This window comes from Lampris incognitus, chromosome 15 (genome assembly GCF_029633865.1).
Source record: "Lampris incognitus isolate fLamInc1 chromosome 15, fLamInc1.hap2, whole genome shotgun sequence".
Taxonomy (NCBI): Eukaryota; Metazoa; Chordata; class Actinopteri; order Lampriformes; family Lampridae; genus Lampris; species Lampris incognitus.
The window spans coordinates 32,708,041-32,731,407 of NC_079225.1; the positions used below are offsets into that span (position 1 = coordinate 32,708,041).

Below are 23,367 nucleotides of genomic sequence, written 5' to 3' on the forward strand. Positions count from 1 at the left end.
TTCTTAGTTTGGATATACTATATGTTCTAGTTTGGATATATGTGTTCTTAGTTTGGCTATATGTGTTCTAGTTTGGATATATGTGTTCTTAGTTTGGCTATATGTGTTCTAGTTTGGCTACATGTGATCTAGTTTGGATATATGAGTTCTTAGTTTGGATATATGTGTTCTTAGTTTGGATATATGTGTTCTAGTTTGGAAATATGAGTTCTTAGTTTGGATATATGAGTTCTTAGTTTGGATATATGTGTTCTAGTTTGGATATATGTGTTCTTAGTTTGGATATGTTCTTGTAGTTTCTTGATATGTGTTTTTGTCTCTTTGTTGCACTGCTGTGGGTTGGGGGAAACAATATTTCATTTCATTTCACGTGCGCAAGTACATGAAGTGAAATGACAAAGTGTTCCTGATTCCTGATCAAGTAACCGATTCCATAACTGAGCTATACATATATATCAATGAGCCTCACATGATCCCCATCCCATGTCCCCCACTATAGCCAACTTTGGTGCATATTTGTGCACACCCAGAAAATATCTTATAGCACTGTTTTGCACTGATTCACACATAGAGATATTTCTAAGGCCCCTAACCCAGTATAATCAATTACAGGGTGCACACAAACTTGAAACAGTTTAGAGTATGTCTGGAAACTCATATCCTTCAATTTTTAAATTTTTACTTTTACCAATGATCCCTCTCAGAGCTCTACTTGCTGATTCAGCAAGAACACTAGCACCGTTTATGCAATTCATGTTTGTCAATATAAGAAACCGAGCTATTAATGATCTGCATAATTCAGTGTATGTGATCCACCTTTAAATTGGCATGTACTGTGGGTAAATGAGGATTTTCTTAAGTGAATTATTTCAGTTTTGTTTTTGTTAATAGTCTTTTTTTCTTTTCTTTACACTACTCATTAGTGTAGGAGAGCATCTGCTGCATTTTGTCTTCGGATGGCAATAGTAAAACTATGTTGTCTGCATACAGAAGAATACTAATAATTTCCCTTCCCCACATTAGCCCACTATTTAAAGATTTTAATTTCTTTGACCAAATCATTAATTTAATTTGCAAACAGTGTGGGGAACAAAGCATCACCTTGTTACTCCTGATGAGGTTGGGAACCAGTTTGAATGATGTTAGTATTTTCAGAACTGTCTTAATTATAACTCCCATTGACACTTGGCCTCTTTCAGAGCCAGCTGACACAAAAAAACAATTTGTAGGTCTGACAAACCAGTGCTTAAATAAATACTGGCCACTAGATATTTGAAGAATATTTGATAGGGCTAGTAAGTGCAACGGCTATACTAGCCACTATGTATAGTAACCAGTTTGTTTTGGCTCATTACATTACATTCTAAAAACAGGTATCACAGGTAATAGATTATTACACCAGGAAATCTGTTTTTCACTGATGCTGGGTGGCTTTGGTTAACCGATAGCCTGCCTCATCATCATTGCCATTTTCCAAATTAAAGGGCAATTTTGAAGTGCAGCCAGTGCTGCAAAATAAAAAGAAAAAAAATCAAAACTTTTCCTGCTCACTGGGCAAGAGTATATTTGACAAGTTTGTGAAGAGTTTGGAATGAGTAAACGTGTCCAACTGGGGTTTGAGTCATATAGGCCTTGGGATAAGATCAGTGGCTAAGGTTGCTATGTTGTATTTGTATTTGAGGGCCTTTCAGTTTGTACTGAGAAAGAGAGAGAGAGGGAGCGAGGAATTCTGGGCTCTGCAAAGCTTTGGCAAAGGCAAACAGGCAGCACTATCCTCTGGGGAAGATTCAATTATAAATGATGCTTCCACTTGGAGCCATCTTGGAATCCCTTATTCTTTAGGAGATCTTCTTCACCTAATCCTCAGCAGAGTTTGGTGTGGCCTGTCTCTGCACTGATATGCCTCACACACGTTGTGAGTCATGAATTATGAATGATGGGAAGGAGACACCTATGTCCTAATTTTGCTGAGAACAGTGCGAACATCAACAGCGGAGCCGACAGAATGCTAATTTTGCCAAAGAAAGGAATGGGATTGAGTCAGGTTTTAGCAAGCTTTGGTGTGCAGCTGTCCAAAATAGTTCTTTTCCATCTTTCTTTGTCTTTCTATCCCACCTCAAGCTGATTTTGTGCCACCTTTTTTTCTTTATTTTGTCACTTTGCCCTCCTCTCGTCTCTGTCTCCCCCACATCCCTACAAGCCCTCTCTGCTACCTCTCATACTTTCTTCTCCATCTTTGTTTTCTCTCTCTCTCTCCTTAAACTTCCACCAGTGGCAGTGTGCAGCATTAAAGTAAGTAGACAGGTCTTCCTTGTTGCCTGGAGTACTCTGTGGATCTCCGAAGCGTACGTCTCTCTTTCCCAAGCCTCTGAAATTCTCTTCAGACCCTTCGCCATGCCACCCTCCTCCTCTTCTTCCTCTTTCACCCAGAGAGAATCAGAGCTGACATCTCGAAAAGAACCAAAGGGTGGAAAAAAACCATTTAAAGCCTTCCTCTCTGACCGCTCACCTCGACAACAAAGAAGAAGAGTGTCAGTGATGCAGCAAGAAGAGAGAGAGCGTGAGACGAGAGGGCGGGAAAGTGAGACTGCTTGTCCAAGTTTTGCTGTAATGAGCGAGGAGTTGTTAAGCTCACCTTCCAGTACGTGCGCGTAGCTGCTTGTGTGTGTGCGTGTGTGTGTGTGCGTGTGTGCGTGCATATTTGGGTAGGCACACATTGCAAATGTGCTTTGTGCTGTGCACTAACACTCAAACCCGCGTATAAGTAACATGACGTTTCATTAATGGGCGTCTGTGAGTGCACCTTCCTGTTCTTGCTCCTGTTCGGTTATCTGAAGACGACATGACATGCCCACAAGTGAGGCAGCAGTTTTACATAACCTTTTTCTGTGTTGAGGCAAAATCTCAAGAGTGGCTCAAATCGACTCCTCTCGCCTGGCGCTCTCGCACTCCCTCTCACACTTATCTCTCGTGATTTCTCTCTGTGTCTTTTTCCGCTTCCCCTCTGGCCTGTCCCTTCTTTCCCTACTGTGAAATATTTTCTGTCTCCTCTCTCCCCACATCTCCGCCTCTCCGCACTTCCGCTCCAGTGATCCAATGCAGATGACAAATCAAGCCGTTCATCACGGTAATGTGTCAAGAATGCCGCCCTCCATTGAAGGGTGACCAGAGAATGAGAACTTCTTGATTAAAGTCATCTCATCGTGTGCTGTGCTGTTTGTAGTCACAGCACACGGTGATGTTGAATGGGTTGGTGGTCTGAATGCACCGTGCCCCTGACTGTTTCTGCGTCAGCCATTTCGTACCCATTAAAAAGCTAATTCCTTCGAAAAGAAAACATTTACATGCCCCATGATTTGGTATTTAGTGTACCCCAAACTTTTGTTATTTGCCGTATATCTGAATGAAACGGAGCGGTCAAGTGGGATTTTGTGAGGAGAGGGACTTTGATTCGACTAGTGTATGGGCGTAGAAAGCATTGAAAATGAGGGTGGGACATGTTAATGGGGGGGTCGGGGGGTCCTCCCCCAGAAATCTTTAACAGAGTAGATTTCATTTCCTGTATTCTGGTGCCTTTTGGCAGGTAGTTTGATACTTTTATCCGGCTATACTAGCATGGGAAAATTATGGCTACTTTTTTAAATTTCATCCAGGGGAATTGGTTGGTCCCAGATCACATATTTGAACATATTAAAAAGGTAAAAGTACAGAAAATGACTTGATGACTAATTCAGAGCCATCTTTAATATTAAACACTCATTGTTTATTTAAACTTGAGGACCTCTTTATGCTTGCATGCAATTGCAATTTCTGTTAAATAAAATTCTTTAATGTTATCAAATCAATCAGTAAAGTGAAGAGGGCAACTGTAGTCAGAGTGCCCCTATGTATTCTCCAGTAAACTACCTTCATCTTCCAATCGTTTCTGCTGCTCTGAAGAATCACCAGGGCCTGAGGCCTGTGTCTCAAAGCTAGATTGTGTTGTTAGCCAGGTGACTATATTTACACGCACATTTTTCACATGTTACACTGCTACAGAGAAGCAATCCGCATAAATATTTAGGGCAACATTTCATGACAAAAGGTGTCAATATAACAGCCATCTGCCACCTTTCATCAAAAGCAATAGTCTTGAATTCACAAGTGGCATAGGTTTGAGAAGCGTGTATGAGCAAATCCATCAAGTTAGCTGGATAACATCACAATAGCTTTGTGGCACAGGCCCCCGATATATATCGATTTATTTTATTTATGTTTTTGGTTAAAAATACATATTTGCTAACATTTCAAAAAGCAAATAACGTAGAATTAGAATATTTGTCAACTAGCATGTAAGTAATGGTGGTCTATGTCTTAAAAATAAATGACAATGGATTTGAGGGTGCATTGTGGATTTATAGTTTGAAACCAAGTATAGCCTAGAATGGTTCACCTAGGAATGGTATGACATTGCGTTATCAAATTTTCAAATAAATCCTGCTCTCCTGGCTATATTGGTCATGTGATGCAGCTTGACTGAAATGTTTGCTATTCAGTATCCCCATCGATTTCCATAAAATTCTGAGAAGATAGTCTGCATCAAAAATTATTCTAAACTGTCAAATCCCTTTCATCACTCACCTCAGCAATGGAGCTCTCTCACTGTCCAGCCTCTGACTCACTCTCGAGCTAGATTCGTCAGGAGAGCTGGTTGAGGGATAATTATTTATTGAGCTGTATATATTCCTTCACACTGATAGTCATAACAAGTCATACTGAATGTAAATACAACTGACTCTGAAGTACCAGGCTAAGACATTGCAGATTCAGAGTACCCAAAGGCCCAAACTGTAAGCCAAAATTTGCCCCTCAAAAAGTAGAATATTAGTCAATGAGCATGTAAGTGTAAAATAAATGATAAGGAGGGTGACATAGACTGACTTACTGTGACCTGTTGTGATTATGTGCACAATATATAAATTGTGAAAATTTGTTAACGTCTGGCTAACGGTGCACTGAATACTCCAGAGTTGACAATTATCTGCTGGGGAAGGGCGATTCCCAATTTCATTCACACATCATTCATATTATCCGCAAGCGAACCTATGCATGTGAGCTGAGCTCTCTCTTCAGAGCTAATTATCTTGAGTGACAGAAATCAATGCCACATTCAAGGGAACTGCTAACAGTTTTGTGACCAGGTTTACACATGAGCCAGCCAGGCTTTTATTTGTCATAATGAGCAGCCCCTGGCCATTACAAGGGACTCGGCTGTTAGTTAGCTGAAGTTAACTGATTACTACCAGTGATGACATACTTTCCTCTTCTTTGAAAAAAATGTCGTTATGTCCATGTTGTCTGGGGGAGCAAACATATCAAACCAAGAGATCGTCAGCCAAAAAAAAAAGACCCGTCTACTCTACAGTAGCAATCAAATGAAAACTAGCCTCCCTCCTCATCTTTTCACTATTTTGCTAATGTTAATCTCAACATTACACAGTCAGTGCCTCTTAACAGTTAGCTAACTGAGCAGCGAGGCTGCTGTCAGTCAGTATAGCGCTGGGCTGAGCTCTGTTTTCAGAGCTAATTATCTCGAGTGACAGAAATCAAAGCCACGTTCAAGGCAACTGCAAACATTTTTGTGACCCAGTTTGTACATTGGCCGCCAGCCAGGCTTTTATTTGTCAAAATGAGGAGCCCCTGGCCATTACAAGGGACTCGGCTGTTAGTTAGCTGAAGCTAACTGATTACTACCAGTGATGACATACTTTCCTCTTCTTTGGAAAAAACCCTCTTATGTCCATATTGTCTGGGGGAGCAAACATATCAAACCAAGAGATTGTCAGCCACAAAAAAAAAGACCCGTCTACTCTACAGTAACAATCAAATGAAAACTAGCCTCGCTCCTCATCTTTTCACTGTTTTGCTAATGTTAATCTTAACATTACACAGTGCTTCCTAACATTTACAACATTCCTGCCTCTGAAAAGAACGCTGAGTGGATAGACCGATGCAGATTTTCAACATGGTGAAAACATGTTAAAAGTGGGGGGGCCTGATCGTCAGTTCGAATCCCCGTGTTACCTCCAGCTTGGTTGGGCGTCCCTACAGACAAAGTTGGCCATGTCTGCGGGTGGGAGGCCGGATGTGGGTTTATGTCCTGGTTTCTGCACTAGCGCCTCCTCTGGTCGGTCGGGGCGCCTGTTGGGGGGGGGGACTGGGGGGAATAGTGTGATCCTCCCATTTGCTGTCCCCCCGGTGAAACTCCTCACTGTCAGGTGAAAAGAAGTGGCTGGTGACTCCACATGTATCAGAGGAGGCATGTGGTTGTCTGCAGCCCTCCCTGGCTCAGCAGAGGAGGTGGAGCATCGACCAGGATGGCTTGGAGGGTAGGGTGGTTGGCTGGGTGCAACTGCGGAGAAAAGGGGGGGGGAAGCTGGTTGGGGGGGGGGTTGTTAAACAAATAAATTTAAAAAGTATGTGGGACTCGTTCCACCCTCATATAATAGCTGCAACGTCCAGTGATGGCTGGGCATTTTAAGAAGAATGTGGTTTCACTTTGGTGGTACAAGATCATTCATCTTCTCTAAATCTTGCTCCTCATTCAGAGGACTTTTTTGTTTTCCAAGTGTACACCCTTGCAACTGAAAAATATATTGTATTTGTCAAGAAGAGAAAAAGCATTATTCTTATTAACCCCCCCCAAAAAAAGAGATGTAAATTAAGTGCAGATAAAAGAGGTAACAAGAATGAAAATACATTTTTTAATTTCATGGGACCTTTAAAGATGCAAGTAACCAACAGTAAAGCAGAACACTTGAGCAGAATCAAGTTGCTGGGCTTTCCACAAATACATAGAAAATAACAGTCATAAAAAGGAGGCAACACCTGCAGGGCCATAGCCAAGGCAAAATTTTAACTGAGGTCCAGAAGCATAAGTAGAGTGCATTTGTATTATAGCTGTACTTTTTTGTTCTTTTCACTTTTTTCCCCAGGAAATTTTGAGTTTCAGATATGTAATTTCCTGCATTCTGGTGAATTTTTAATGCATCTGAATCAAAATATAACCTATGAACAACAAATCAACTATTAGGACAAATAGTTGAAAATATTCTGGAGGGGGGGTATCCTAACTATTTTCTAAAATAAATAAGTAAATAAAACAAGTTAACTACAACATAATCTCACTGCCTATGATTATTCATCTACATCATCATCATTATTTTCGACACACACACATAACTTGAGGCAAGTGCTCTGATTAATTAGATTGGTAGCCTAATTGTAAAGGTGAAATGCATGATATAACTGAATTATTAGGAAATATCTGCAAATTCAGGTGAGTGAAAGAGCCCGTATTTAGTTGGGTAGTCCATACGGACCGGTTCAACAGCTATGTGAACATGGTAAATATGTAACGTTAATATTTACCAAGGGTGACCATATTTCGGTTCGTCGACACTAAAATGTTGCTCACTGCTGGTAGGTTGCCGTTCTTATCCCTCCGACTATTGGATGTGACAGAAACACAGTTGCTTATCACTGAGGAACAAGTTCTGATTGGCTGAAATAAGTCTTCTTTGGCGGATCGATGCCACCATAGGGCCTACAGAGAATTCGCTCAGATTTGTCGACTGTTGTGCCGAGGCTATTCTCTGACATTAGCTTAAGAGATGCATTGGCAGAGGGATTTATACCGATGTCAAAACGCTTTCGTTTCCAAAACAGAGTCATGTTCATTCACACACACATATAATACAAAATGTCGGCCCGAGAGGAAAAATAAACACCAAGGTCCAGACCTCGGCAACCTCATAGCTGGTTATGGGGGCGGACACCTGGGACTGCTGTGACTGTGTACAGTGGCACGACAGTCTGAGAGAGCTTTGTGGGCCTATCTTATCCCAGTCTTCATGTGTCGCACCCCACTGTGTGTTGTGTTCTCACCTGTGATGCTGCAAAGTCTGCCTGTGACAACAATCTTCACTTGCTCTCGTCCTCTCTCTCTCTTTCTCTCTCTCTCTCTCTCTCTCTCTCTCTCTCTCTCTCTCTCCCTCTCTCTCCTCCCCTCTGTCTCTGTTCTTCCCTCCTGTTGTTCCTTTTCACAGGCGCTTGTAATACCCCTGTTTTTTGGCACATGAATCCACATAGTACTATACTAATACCGAGGTTTATTAAAATCGAAAAACAGGCAGTGTAAATCATTCAAGGCTGGCTGTTTTCTTTTCCATACCCATTTTTTTCACAAGCCATTGCCTCCCATCAATCAAAGTCTGGATCCTGCTCAGTGCTGCTGATGAGAAATGGTATACATCTCCACCATGGGCGTGCCCTGGTGGTATCATACAGACCTATCTCTATCTATCTATCTATCTATCTATCTATCTATCTATCTATCTATCTATCTATCTATCTATCTATCTATCTATCTATCTATCTATCTATCTTATTCTATGCTCACACAGACACACAAATGGGGGTGCACGCACAAACATCGTGCGTACTCTGACAGCATTTATTTTCTCATTTTTTTGGGAAACTTCCCTATGGTGCCAGACTCAGGAAAGAGTGAGAGAGAGGAGCAGACAGGGAGAAAGTTGGAGCAAGGGAAAGATGATGAGAGCGGTAGTGGGAATGAGAGGAGAAACAGACAGCGTTCAATCACCGGTCACCCCCCCCCCATCCCCCACCCCGAGGAGAAGGGCAACAGTTGGAAACATGAATTATGAAATGATAAGAAGCTGTAAAATGGAGATAAATCCTGGTGATTATACAGCTCAGTATCCCTCAATTCAATTCCTGTGTCGATGATTCTTTATTGTAGTTGTGTGAAGGACAGCAAGCCTAATAATTTTTCGTGTATTCAACATGGCAGGGAGAAGCGATGTGATGATAGAGCTCTTTTGAACGTGACTGAGAAGGCAATTACGTTTTGCGTCTCACTTTGGGGTTGTTTTTTTTTTTAGGCTTCTTTTCCTCCAGTGGCAGAATATTCAACCAGATCAAACTATGTTTGTCTTCTTTTTCAATCCCCTGGGGTGCAAGCAGAGCAGAATGCCCGAGCGATAATAAGGGAATGACATAAAAGCACATAAACAACACACCCGCAATGAGAAAAAAAGACGAGAGAGGAGTGGCGAGTGTGTGTGCGTGCTTGTGAGTTTGTACACCTGGGTGTACACACATGCACTTTTCTGTACACTTTTCTGTGTATGTGTGTGCGTGTGCGTGTGTGCGTGCCTGTGTTGTGGCGCACCTACAGCTATGCATTTAGTGTGCGGTGAATCTATCTGCTGCAGTCCCTTTTTTTTTTGGTAGGCAATGAGTGACTGTGACTCCCACCCATTTCACAGTGGCTGTTGGATACACACACAATACGCCACTCTGAGAGCTACATATTTGTCTAATAATGCCCTAGGGACAGAACCCACACCGCATTAACCCAGCATCAGGAATGTCTCTAAGCCACCGCTACCCTGCAGCCTTTGCGGTGAGGCAAACAGCATCCAGCAATTAGGACCTCCACTAGCAGCCTACACAACAGTTTGGGGTTTTTTTAATCCCGACACGCTGTGCAGCCTGGATGAAACTAAACACCCCAACAAAGGCAGACTTGGACTATGGCAGCCGTTCTACCAGTTGTAAGAGTTGGCTTTATGTAAAGTGTCTGCTGATTTTTTTTTGGGGGGGGGGTCACTTTTTTTTCAAAAAGCATGCACCTGGATTTTGTTGAGGAACTAGCTGTCACTGACTTGACCTTGAATTTTTTTTTATCATTGCTATTATTATTTTTCAAGATTGCTTAGTGTCATTCCCCCCATTTGAAAGAGAGTTTGTTTGCTCTCAGTAACAGCTTTGTGTGAAGGTTAGCTAAAAAGACTGGAATGGATGGTGGACATCGCCCTCATACAAGGCCGTCCAGAAATATTGATGAAATGTGGGGGGAAGAAAAATCTAGTTTCTTTTTTTGTTTTGTAAGTTGATAAAGTTAAACTGTGCCACTTTATATGTGTTATTCTTCATTTTGTAACCTTTTAAAGGTGGCCTGAGTAAACTGGTGATTTCAAACAGGCATCGACATGCACAATTTAACAGCTGCCATAGACAACCATCCTCACCCAGACTTTTCAAGCTGGTCTGGAGACTGAGACCAGTGAACCTCCAAGTCACTTCTGGCTCCCTGTGTAAATGCAGTCCGTTGGGTTTTTTTTCTTTCTTTTTTTTCCCCTCCCTCTCTCTAGTGGCTGTCCAGTAGTGCGTTGCATGAGGGTACAGAAGGATAGGACACAGTTCTGTCCCTCAGACAGGTGTCCTGACCTGCTGTCTGCTCTGCTTGGCCACAAGGGATCTGTGTAAAATGGAGGCCAAGGCCTTGACCTTAGTCTCTCAGCCCCTCTTGTCTCTAAACAGAGACACACTGCAGAGGCAATGAATCCCGACGCTGCAGGAAAAAGCAACCGGCAGCAAAATGAAAGTGTGGCACCTTTATAACATAGTTTCACTTACTGTGGATTTAGAAAAGCCATTAAAGGTTTTTGTTTGGTTTTTTTTTTTCAAATTTTGATTGTTTTTGAAACTTATTAATGTAAATGAACGAGTGGGCACGTCGGATAACGTAGCACAAGTGAGGCCAGCGGCAAGCATTTGGTCTTTCCACAGGGTTTCCTACCGTTTGTCCATTAAGTCCCAAATCAATGGAGGGCCCATATGCTCCAATTAGATTTCAAATGGCCTGCCTCCAATACCCACTGGCCATGACAACATTACATTATTCAAAGGCGGAGATGAAAGTCTGCCTCTGATCCACCAAAATAACATCTTGTAATCTGTTTGTAGATTTGATTGCTTTGATGAAAGTTTCCCTGCAGCACGACTCTTCACCAGGGGCACGCAGCTACGATGATAACTTAGGCATGGACAGTATGTTAGATCCGTGCTTCATCATCAACGTTGCAGGCATCCTTGTAAGTTACATCAGCAATCAGACTCTTGTTGCATTTGCCCAATTTTGAAACGATTTCCTCACTTGCAACCATACATAAAAAAAAGCAGTTTCTATAATTACCACAGTGAGAAGCAGGTTGCTGGTCAAATGATGACGAGCGGTTCAAAAAAACAGTAAGTGATAAAACTGTGAACAAGATTTCTGCTTCACCTTGAGGAGTGGAGGAAGGTGAGTGGATTGCTTTAAGCTAATTCCCTGTGTTATTTTTATCATGGGGGGGGGGGGTCAATGAACTAGGCTTTGTTGCAGAGTCTTTACCACTCCGTCACTGAGCGAGCCAGGGCTGAGAAAAGCAGTGAGAACAGCATCACTATGGCAGCCTCTGTTATCGAGTTCCCTTTCTTCCATTTTTAATGAGGGAAAGCTATTTTCCTGAAACTGAAGGAGGAAAAAAAAAAGAATCTCTCCTTTTTTTCCCTAGTAGAAACTCTCACAGTGTACTCCTAAGGCTGTCTATTAGACAGGCATTTTAAAAGAAGGTTTCTGTTATAGCGATGATATGATGCCCATGCTAATATGATGTTGTACCCCATTCGCAGTTCGTCTGGGTACGGTTACTTAAGAAAACTGAAATTATTCCAGGCTTAATATTTTTCTTTGATGCATTGTATTTTTATACCTGGTGAAACACACTGTAAAGATTAACTCTAATCCCAATTGGCAGTCTCGGGGCCAATTTAGGACCTAGGACATTTTTTTGTTAGAATAAATAATGGTAGCATCCGGGTGGCGTGGCGGTCTATTCCGTTGCCTACCAACACGGGGACCACCAGTTCGAATCCCCCGTGTTACCTCCGGTTTGGTCAGGCGTCCCTACAGACGCAATTGGCCGTGTCTGCGGGTGGGAAGCCGGATGTGGGTACATGTCCTGGTCGCTGCACTAGGTCCTCCTCTGGTCAGTCAGGGCGCCGGTTCGGGGGGGAGGAGGAACTGGGGGGAATAACGTGATCCTGCTGTATGCAACGCCCCCTTGGCGAAACTCCTGACTGTCAGGTGAAAAGAAGCGGCTGGCGACTCCACATGTATCGGAGGGGGCATGTGGTCGTCTCTAGCCCTCCCCGGATCGGCAGAGGGGGTGCAGCAGCTACCGGGACGGCTTGATAGAGTGGGGTAATTGGCTGGATACAGCTGGGGAGAAAAAGGGAGAAAAAAATCCAGAATAAAAAGAATAACAAGCGGAATTTAAAGTTACACTAAATATGCCAGAATGCTACAATACGCTGTTGCTTCCCTTTGTCCGTTACTCTCTGAACCAAATCAGCAAATATTCAATTATTTCGGGCCTCCGTACACTACTGCTAGACATTAGGTTTAGAGGCTCCCTTTCACTCTCACCTGGCCGAGCTGATTCACATAAAACCCTTTCCATTGAGAACATAGTCGAGCTGCCCGGCTTCTGAATCCACTTCCACCTGCACTCGGGGAAAAAAAAAACTGATTTAGTTTTTACTCTCCCTCATTGTCAGTCCATTACTGATTAGGATCCAAGATACTCCCATGTTTGATAGTCTTACCATCGTTTCTGCATGCAGGGAACATATGAATTATGCAGTAGGTCTCTTTTCTAAGTGGGAGCACAGCCAATGCAGTCTGTGCTCAGCAGGTTGTAGGGAAATGTGATATATTTCTGTTATCATTGCTTCTCTCTTTCAAGCCTGTCCTTGTGAAGATAATCATTCTCTTGTGTGATCGTACGTGAACATGCATCGTGATTTTGTGCGTGCGTGCGTGCATGTGTGTGTGTGCACAAGCACGCATGCATGTGTCTGTAGACGTTTGTTTTGTGGACATGAGAGTGTTTGCCAGAATCTAGATGTGCGTTAAGACGTGCCGCCATCCGTGTTTTTGTGTGTAGTTAATCTGCGTGTAAGCACTTGCCTGTGTGTGTGTGTGTGTGTGTGTGTGTGTGTAGTTACAGATTGAACAGTGTCTTCTTGATACACTAAGCAAATCTCCTCAATGTGATAATTGGCTCCCCAGGGTGCTTGCAACTTTGCAGCTCATCATCGTCATCCCCTGTAGGAGGAAGAAGGAAAAAAAAAAAACAATAACGTGTGGCACATGAGATAGGCCAAGTTAAGGGAAAGGGATCTCAAGTCTGTCTGAACTCTTGGCAAGGAGAAACTTTGAGGGGATGACACAGCAGGTCCAGATCTGGTGTGACCTAGCTGGAAGCTGCTGCGTATCCTCGGTCTGCTTGTCTGCTTAGCATGAGGTTCTTCATCACATCCAGACACCCTGCTGTGGAAGAAACATTCTATGTGAGACAAACCACACTGTGGACAACGGCGGACTCGTCCTGTGAAGCACTGCCCAAAGTGAAAACACAGAGCAGGGTTAGGCTTTTGTATTAATCTTTGACATTTGTTGTCGTTTATTTAAAGACGATATCTGGGAAAGCAAGACGGTATGGTTTGGAAATGGATTATCCATCCATTATCCAAGCCGCTTATCCCGATCAGGGTCGCGGGATGCTGGAGCCTATCCCAGCAGTCATTGGACGGCAGGAAGGGAGACACCCTGGACAGGCTGCCAGTCCATCACAGGATCGACACACACTTAGCAACAATTAAGTACAGCCGATTCACCTGACCTACGTGGCTTTGGTCTGTAGGAGGAAGCCGGAGCACCCGGAGGAAATGGATTATGCACTGATTAATAATGGGAAGCAGACAATTGTCTGGGGCTCACCATGCTTCACTTGGGAAGATGGCCAACACAAGACCTAATATGGTGGTCGGCATCGCAGACACCTGAGGCGGATCATTTTGCAGACCTGTTTGTGTGCCTAAGGGCAAGTAGACACTCTAATCTGGTCAGAGGACTTTCTTTATCTTCTTACCTCTCTTTTCCCCCTCTCTCTCTCACTTATGCATATGTTCCTGTGGTCTCTGGGGTATTAATGACCATGAGCAGATTGTTGGCTGCTTCTTCGGGGAAATGGTGAGACATCTGGGTGCCCATCACAAGGCCAAACAGATGTTCAGGTGACTTAGAGGTAAAGCTAGAGAAACAGAGGAAGTGGAATGGAGAGAAAGAGGGAGTGGCAGTGTGCGATAGATGCTATGAAAGAAAACAAGGCAGGAATGAGATCCAGGTCAAAACATAAATACGATTTTAAAAAAAAAGCTATTACGACTGCGATGCAAAAACTGAGGAACGTTATTAGCAGTACGCCACCACCTCCAAGTTAAGGCCACTCCCCAGTATCCTCAGGCCACAGTCACGTCCTCCATCCTCGTATCGATTTACCCAGCAGTCTTATCTGCTGTAGGTCTGTTGCCTTTGATCTCTTGATGATGTTTGCTTTGCAGTGTATGAGGTGGCTAAGCTGCTCAAGGATTCGGATGCTTTCATTCGGATACACCTCCAGGAGCACTCCCAAGTACAAATTGAATCCGGATTTGCAGCCGTTCAACTTTATTTAGTTAGCTTTTTTTAAATTATTATTTCTTCTCTTACCCGACATGGATCTGCATAGCGGCTGGTGGAACAGGAAAACAACTTGTTCAGAGAATTTTTCCCCCCGCCATTGGTTTTGAGGCCGCTGCCCGTCTTTTTGCCGCAGTGCATTTGTCAAATTAAACCCAACGAAGGTTCTTCGATTTCTTTTTCCTCTCCCTCCTTTCTTGTGCCAGCCTTTGTTCTTTGGTTGCGCTCTTCATGTATAATACATGAGGATTGGGAGACTTATCCGTTTCAGGCCATGCTGGCTGTTATTCCCTGGAAAGGGACTATATTTAAGAGCTGGATAGGTCATAGATGGCGCCCAGGGACCTTCCGACTTCTACCTAAAGGTGGAGGTGGCTGAATACCATTAAAAACCCAAAATAGAACTTGGCACCATTACATTGTACCATTGGTTAGCTAGCTGAAGGGTATTTGGATTTGCCCTTTAATAGAAATAGTTTGGGTATAGTTTTGTCAGAAATGTGATATGTTGGTGATGACCCCACGCTCCCTAGTGTCTTGTTAGAATATGGGTGCAAAACATTGAATTGAATTTAATGAATATTTCATCCTTTGTCTTGCTTTCACTCTATCTCTGACTCTCCCTCTTTCACTTTATTTATCCGTCTCTCTGTCTGTTTATCTCACATACAGATAGATACACTTAACAAGCAAATCTAGGGATGTCCAGGTGGCGTAGCAGTCTATTCCGTTGCCTACCAACATGGAGATCGTATGTTCGAATCCCTGTGTTACCTCCGGCTTGGTCCCTACAGACACAATTGGCCGTGTCTGCGGGTGGGAAGCTGGATGTGGGTATGTGTCCTGGTCGCTGCACTAGCGCCTCCTCTGGTCAGTCGGGGTGCCTATTCGGGGGGGAGGAGGAACTGGGGGGGGTAGCGTGATCCTCCCACGCACTACGTCCCCCCCTGGCGAAACTCCTCACTGTCAGGTGAAAAGAAGCGGCTGGCAACTCCACATGTATCGGAGGAGGCATGTGGTAGTCTGCAGCCCCCCCCCCCCCGGATCGGCAGAGGGGGTGGAGCAGTGACCGGGACGGCTCGGAAGAGTGGGGTAATTGGTCAGATACAATTGGGGAGAAAAAGAGGGGGGAGGAAACAAAACTAATGATTATCCTCTGTCTTCACAGCTGGCACCACCTACATCTTCGGCAAAGGAGGGGGTCTGATCACGTACACATGGCCCAACAACGAGAGGCCAAGCACGCGGACAGACCGGTTGGCAGTTGGCTTCAGTACCACAATCAAAGACGGCATCCTGGTCCGCATTGACAGTGCCCCGCGCCTGGGAGACTACATCATGCTCCACATTGTGAGTCCAGTTGCAATACGCAGCTGTCTCTATTTTACCTACACCATCACACCTCTTAGTGCTCTACAAGGCAGTGCACTCCCGTTTTGCACAGGATCCGTGCTGCGAGGGCTTTGTGTAAGGCTAGTGGCACTAGCTAATGGTACACAGCTCTGTTTTCTGATTTTTAGACGGTTCAGTCAATATGAATTTAGCAATAAGTTCTCCATACAAGCTTTTTTTGCAGTCGGTGAACATTGATATATTTCTACTGTTACAACCACAAGCGGTCAAAATGTTGGCCGCAAACAAGCCTCTGCAGCATCCCTTAAGGAACAAAAACTATTGTGGTATTTTACCTAAATTCAAGCGACCATGCTGAAACTGAATTATACAAATGGCATTGATCCATAAAAAAAGAAAATACAGTACATTCCAGTACATTCCTTCCTGTACTGTAATACCCTAGTCACCGATTTTTGTTCGGCACAAAACCGACTCTCAGCATGAATAATAAATGTGTAGCTCCATACATATGTAGTGTGTTTCAACATGCAAGAAAAACATGAAAACGGAACTGAGGGGCCGTGACTCGGGCTGCTTGGCAGGTCAACGCTGTGTCAATTTAGCGGCGTAATGATACGGCGTGTTGATCTGGTGGGAGCTAACGTATTTACATAACTATTAACTACTTACATAATATGCAAAACGATATCGCAGCCCTTGAAGGTGCACCACAGAGAGTGTTATGCCGGGAATGGGGGGGGGGAATGGCGGCGATTACGTGAGGAAAAAAGGGTGTAAAAAATGAGAAGGGTGACGATGAGGAGGAGCCACATTTGCCAAGCCAGATTGAAAGTCTTTCTCTACTTAAAGAGCTCCCCTCATCTCCTGAGTGTTGGCCATGTGGCGCTCCAAACCAGCCATCTGCTCCGCCAAGATGAGGGCCAACAGCAGCGTGCCGTTCTAGATGCTTTTACAGTGCGGGGTTGAGCAAGTGGTTGCCCGTGTGTGTGTGTGTTTGTGCATGTGAATTTCCTGTGCAAATGTGTTTGCACTTGTGTGTATGTCTGCATGTGCATCTACACAAATCTGTCAGTGTGCATTTGTCTGTGAATGAGTGTCTGCAAATTTGTGTGTGTGTGTGTGTGTGTATGTGAGAGAGAGAATAAGTCTAAGCAGTTAGAGAGAGACAGACACAGAGAGAGAGAGAGAGAGAGAGAGAGAGAGAGAGAGAGAGAGAGAGAGAGAGAGAGAGAGAGAGAGAGAGAGAGAGAGAGAGAGAGAGAGAGAGACGGTGAGAGAGAGGGAGAGAGGGAGAGGGAGAAGATGTAGCTGGTGAGAGAGGCAACTAGAGGCGCTGTGGAAAACACCCCCGTCGTGCCCGAGCCCCCCTTCTCTCTAACCGGCTCTGCTAATTGCGGGAACCTCGATAGGAAGGAAAAGGGATGCATTTTTAATTCTGCTTTTTACCTTGCAGCATAGCCAGCCAGGCTGGCTATGCTGCTGCAATTTGGCTTCGAGTCATTGGGCAGCGAATGTCTTCATTCCTCCAATTTCGGGGTGCTAATTAATTTATTATTAGGGAAACCAAGTGGAGCTTTTAAGAATTTATTCACAGAAACAGCGCAGTCTGAACATAGTGTGGGTCTCTTCACAGCAAGGATGACACCCCACTTGTACCATATCTAAAAAAAAAATAATGGACAGCCGTGGATCTATGAACCGTTTGGTTTTTGCACAATTAAAAGCCAAAGAAATAATGTGCAAAAACCTCCATCAAATAGTATTGCAGTAATAATAAATAGTATTATAAATAGTATTAAAGTATCCCTACATGTTATTTACACTCTCTTACCACACTTCTTTTTTCTTTTTTTTCTTTTCCCCCCCTTTTCCTCCCCAATAGTACTTGGCCAATTACCCCACTCTTCCGAGCCGCCCCGGTCGCTACTCCACCCCCTCTGCCGATCCGGGGAGGGCTGCAGACTACCACATGCCTCCTCCCATACATGTGGAGTCGCCAGCCGCTTCTTTTCACCTGACAGTGAGGAGTTTCGCCAGGGGGGGGTGTAGCACGTGGGAGGATCACGCTATTCCCCCCAGTTCCCCCCCCCCCCCACACACGAACAGGTGCCCCGGCCGACCAGAGGAGGCGCCAGTGTAGCGACCAGGACACATACCCACATCTGGCTTCCCACCCAAGCCAGAGGTAACGTGGGGATTCAAATTGCCGGTCCCCCGTGTTGGTAGGCAACGGAATAGAGCGCCACGCCACCCGGACGCCCCCCCCACACACACACACACACACTTATTCTTTAATTAGACAGTGACAAAATGCAAAAAGTAGGATCTGTTGTGAACGGGACATTTACTTTACCTGGGGTTTATTCAGTGCGTTTAGCCACACTTTCTGAAAACGATGTCTTATCCCCCTCCTCCTCCTCACAGAAGTTATGGTGGATATCTAAAAACACATAATTTAACATATATTATACTTTTATTAGTGAGCAATTATGCTGTATTTGTGGAAATGAGGGACCCGGAATTTATTAGGTTTCACAAAATCCTCATTGTGTAATTTGCAGTTAAGAGGACATGTTTTTAACTTGGCTCCGATGCATTTATCATCCCTTTGTCTAATAAAAGGTGACAGGAGCGGTTTTAAGTGATCATAAAGAATCCCGCTTGGCTCCAGTCCACCATAAGGTAATTAGAAAATGACTCCTAATGACAGACGCCCGGTCCTCGCCGTCAGCGTCTCGCGTTAATCATGGCAGAAAAGGTCAAAGGTGTCTTGGCTGCCCGTTCCGGGTGCATGTCTGGCCAAAAGGTCCTCGGCGGGCCCACGGGTATTGCTTTAGCCCGTACCGTCACTAGCAAGTGGCTGTTTGAAACCAGCTGCAGGCGATCAGACGGCAGCGCCGGGACCTGTGGGAGCCCGTTGAGACTCGGGAGTGAAAGAAAGGAGGACGTAGAAATCTGCTGTCTCCCTTTCATTCATTACACTCGCGAAAGAGATACGCGTATCGTTTGATACCATCAGGCTGCTAGTTTGATGGCTGTGTGTGTTGTGATGAGTCTGACTTTCACTTGCCCTCGTAGTGAGCTCAGAGTGCCATGCCGGCGTGCTCCGTGGGTTTTTCTTTGTTTGTGTCGCTGATAAACTGTAAATGACTTTGAGTTAAAGGCCTATGCTTGCGGTGTCCTCTGAAAGGGGTGTGTGTGCTGTGAATAGGCACTTTTTTTAAACCCATAAAGCAAAGAGCCTGAAAAAAAGAATGGTTTCAAGAGACACAATCACTCCCTTTCCATTCTCCTCTTCGTCTCTCGCTCGCTCTTTCTCCTTTTTCACTGTGATTAACTCAAGGTTTTCACTACAACCATGAGCTAAACTATGATTATTGCTCTTTCTACACACACACACACTCTCTCTCTCACTCTCTCTCACCCACACACACACACTCTCTCGCCTCTCTCTCTCTCTCTCTCTCTCTCTCTCTCTCTCTCTCTCTCTCTCTCTCTCTCTCTCTCTCTCTCTCTCTCTCTCTCTCTCTCTCTCTCTCTCTCTCTCACCCACACACCCACACACCCCCACACCCCCACACACACACCCTCTCTCTCTCTCTCCCACCCGCACACACACACACACACACACACACACGCTTGCTCTCTCTCTCACACTCAATTCAATAATTCAATATGTGCTTTATTGGCATGACATACATTTGTGTACATATTGCCAAAGCATGTAAAACCACAACAACACAACACAACAATGATTATAATAATAACAGCAACAACAACAATGATTATGCTATTAAACAACAACAGTAGCAATAGGTGCCGTCACCCACTGTCTCTCCGGTTGTGGCAGGAAAATATAAATCTTGCTGCAATGCTCACCACTATCCCCCCTCCCAGGACCACCTGCAGCTTACCTGTGTCGTCCATTTCCTGCTACTCTGGAATCACATGTTCCAGCTCCTGGACAAAAGCCCGTCGCTGTTTTTCACATTTTTCCCATTTAAGAAGGAAGTGCACTCTCTCTCTCCTGCGCACACACACACTCATTCTATCATAGGCCATGTTTGTTTTGGAGCATTAAGGGTAATTTGTGCAGTTATTAGAGATAAACACAAAGTTTCATGACTCATCTATAACAGCCACACATATCTAGCACAGAAATGACTACATCGTTTGTTGTCTTTGGCACAACTGCAAAGACAAAGCTCAACACAGGCAAAGATCATCACTGCGTGACTTGTTGTTGAACGGCATAATCTGAAGCTATTATGAAGCTAAACGCTGTAAGCAGAGGCACCAGTGAGGTGACAGAGGGGGGACTTCTTTGTATGAACTCACCCGGTATGGGGCTCGAGATAGTACTGCGGTGTTCAGTAGCACAAGGTGCATGTGTGTGTGTGTGTGTGTGTGTGTGTGTGTGTGTGTGTGTGTGTGTGTGTGTGTGTGTGTGTGTGTGTGTTTGGCGGGGGGGGGGGGTTAGAAAGGCTCTAAGCCTTGGGCTAGATGTGCTGGTCATGACTCATATAGTCCCCCACCAGGGACTGTACATGACTGCAGGTGAAGATTACCACAACGGTACAAACACTCACATGTGTGCACACACACACACACACACACACACACACACACACACACACACACACACACACACACACACACACACACACACACACATCAAACCTTCAGAAGTTTATCTCCACCTTATCTTTTAAAGAGAAACACATCTTTGAAGAGTACTCACCACACAGTGGGCAACAGGAGGGTTTTGGGGGAGAAACTGCACTGAATCGAGGCCAAAGTGTTAATCACACCAGTAAAGGGTGAACTTTCTAACAATTCAGAGTCTGGCTCGGGTAATGGCTGAGGCACACTGTGGAGGCCAGCGACAGCTTACGGTTGAAGGAGCGAGCCTGTGACCGGGGTTTAAATTCGCCAACGCCAGCTGGGGAAATTTCGAAGCCTGCCCCTCCTTCCCCCCGTCGTCCTCCTCCTCCCCCGTGTGTGAGACAAATAAACCTCATTTGTTCCAGTAGATGGAGAGAAAGGCCACCTGACAGACAGATATTCCTCCTCTTTCACCGAGAAGCTCCCCCGCTGCAGGAGCGTCAGTCAGCCGTGCCGGCTGTTCTGGAGGCTTCTCCGCAGAGGAGCGTGTGGATGGAGAGACACAATCTCGCTCGCACATAAAAAAATACACCTCCCACTTCTCCTCTGCCGCACAAATAGTCTACGTACGCACAAACTATTCACTGCAACGCAGGATATGTTTGACTCCTCTATCTCCATATCGCTCAACTGCATACTTTAACAGTCAGGTTTGGCCTTTTTTATTATTATTATTATGGAGTAATGGTACAAGAAGATCCATCGCCCACTTGAGTTTTCTCATCACACTTATTCAGGAGGAGTAAAGGTGCGAGTGGCAAGTAATTGAAAACCCCTCGTACAGACAAGAAGAGCGTACTCGGTCATAAGATAGGGAGTGAAATGACTACCTATGTATGATAAATATTAAATCGCTCCCTAGACCACACTGTGTGCCTGCCTATCTATCCAAGCATGCATTAAAGCACACGGGGGCTCGTACCCTTCATTTCGATTCATTTACAAGAGAAACGGCCCCTAAATTCATTTAATCACTTCGTAATCAACCGTTTATTTGTTAATTCGATCCCTACATAGGTTCGATGCATTGCTTCCATGCATTGTTCTGTCCCCCCCCCCCACATCTCCACTTTACAGTGACTGTTCCCCCCCCCTTTTCTCTGACAGACTAATATAAGATGGTTGATGTCTACCTGTGTGCCTCGGCGGGTATATGGCCGGGAACGTATCACGTCTATCGAGTTAGCCTACCTCAGCAGAGAAAAATAGATATTATCACAGTTATGGCTCATGGCCCCTGATAGCATTACTGCTTCTTATTTGACTTTTGCATTTCCTTAACCCCCCACCCACATGTTTGATTTCCCCCACGGAAATAAAGCGCTGGGAAAAATACACTTTGCCGCTGTTTCGCAACGAGCTGCATGCGGTACACACACCCTTACTTGATCGTAAGTGTGTTGATAGATTATTGCTCCGTCGAGCAGCCGATGGAACGGTTTGGATTTTCGCTGCTCCGCGATTCAGATATTCTATGTAACACCACAAAAGATGTGTTTTGGGTTCAGTATCATGGTTTAAACTACGGACATAAAAACATTAAGGTTGGGGGGCGTCCGGGTAGTGTAGCGGTCTATTCCGTTGCCTACCAATGCGGGGATCGCCGGTTCGAATCCCCATATTACCTCCGGCTTGGTCGGGCGTCCCTACAGACACAATTGGCCATGTTTGCGGGTGGGAAGCCGGATGTGGGTATATGTCCTGGTCGCTGCACTAGCGCCTCCTCTGATCGGTCGAGGCGCCTACAGATTGGGAAGAGAGAGTAGGTGGATGTGGACGTGAGACTATCCGATCATTACGGGCCTTGTGGATTCACTTACTAATCTTCATCAGTGGTTTCTGTTTATCCACGAGCACAGCCAGTGGACAAGAGTTGGTTCACTTCACAAACATGAGCAAAATATGAAATTCAGAACTATGGAAACTTTTGAAGGTCAGAGAAGTCAGTGCAGAGGAATTAGCTTTTGTTTAGTCAACCTCATTTGATTTTTTTTAACCCTTTTTTCTCCCCCAATTTTATCCAGCCAATTACCCCCCTCTTCCGAGCCGTCCCAGTCGCTGCTCCACCCCCTGTGCCGATCCGGGGAGGGCTGCAGACTACCACATGCCTCCTCCGACACATGTGGAGTCACCAGCTGCTTCTTTTCACCTGACAGTGAGGAGATTTGCAGGGGGGCGTAGCGTGTGGGGGGATCACGCTATTCCCCCCAGTCCCCCCCCCCCCGAAGAGGCACCCCGACCAACCAGAGGAGGCACTAGTGTAGCAGCCAAGACACACCCACATCTGGCTTCCCACCTGCAGACACGGCCAATTGTCTGTAAGGATGCCTGACCAAGCCGGAGGTAACACGGGGATTCTAACTGGCGAGCCCCCTGTGTTAGTAGGCAACAGAATAGACCGCTATGCCACCAGAACGCTGCACTCATTTGATAATTCTTGATGGTGACTAAATTGCTCGTGTTAGTTTGGTGACCCCCAGTAGAACAAATCCTGCTTCATGTTGGGTCATCTTTATTTGTGCAGCCCTCAGTCACACTTTGCATGCCCACAATTTAAAAAAAAAAAGTTAGATACGATGAATAAAACCCCTATCCTTAAACCCTCAGCTTGGATGAGGAAAAAAAACACACAAAAGAACACTCCACAAGAAAAAAAATGTTCGTATAAGATAATTTTGCTCAATTTGAAATGTGGGTTGGTATCTGGTAATATTCTGTTTATCTGCTTCTCTAAGAATATAAAGAGAAGGTCCGCGGTGGCGTAGCGGTCTAAGCATCGGCTTGGTGTCGATGCAGTTGCCCACTGGGGACTGGGGTTCGCGCCCCGGTCTCGTCAGATCCGACTATGGCCGGACTCGATGAAGCAGCAATCATTGGCAACGCCGTCTTCGGGAGGGGGGCGGAGTCGGCTTGTGTTCGTCATGTGAATG

The 23,367-nt window shown here is 44.9% G+C and overlaps 1 protein-coding gene across 1 annotated transcript in view; it reads left to right on the forward strand.

Annotated features, from left to right (window-relative positions):
* LOC130125441 (neurexin-3b-like) overlaps positions 1-23,367 on the forward strand; it is a 412,131-nt gene that overhangs the window by 295,363 nt on the left and 93,401 nt on the right. Inside the window, exon 16 of the mRNA XM_056295020.1 lies at positions 15,585-15,766. Coding sequence (XP_056150995.1) covers positions 15,585-15,766 — 182 coding nt within the window. The remainder of the gene's footprint in view (positions 1-15,584; positions 15,767-23,367) is intronic.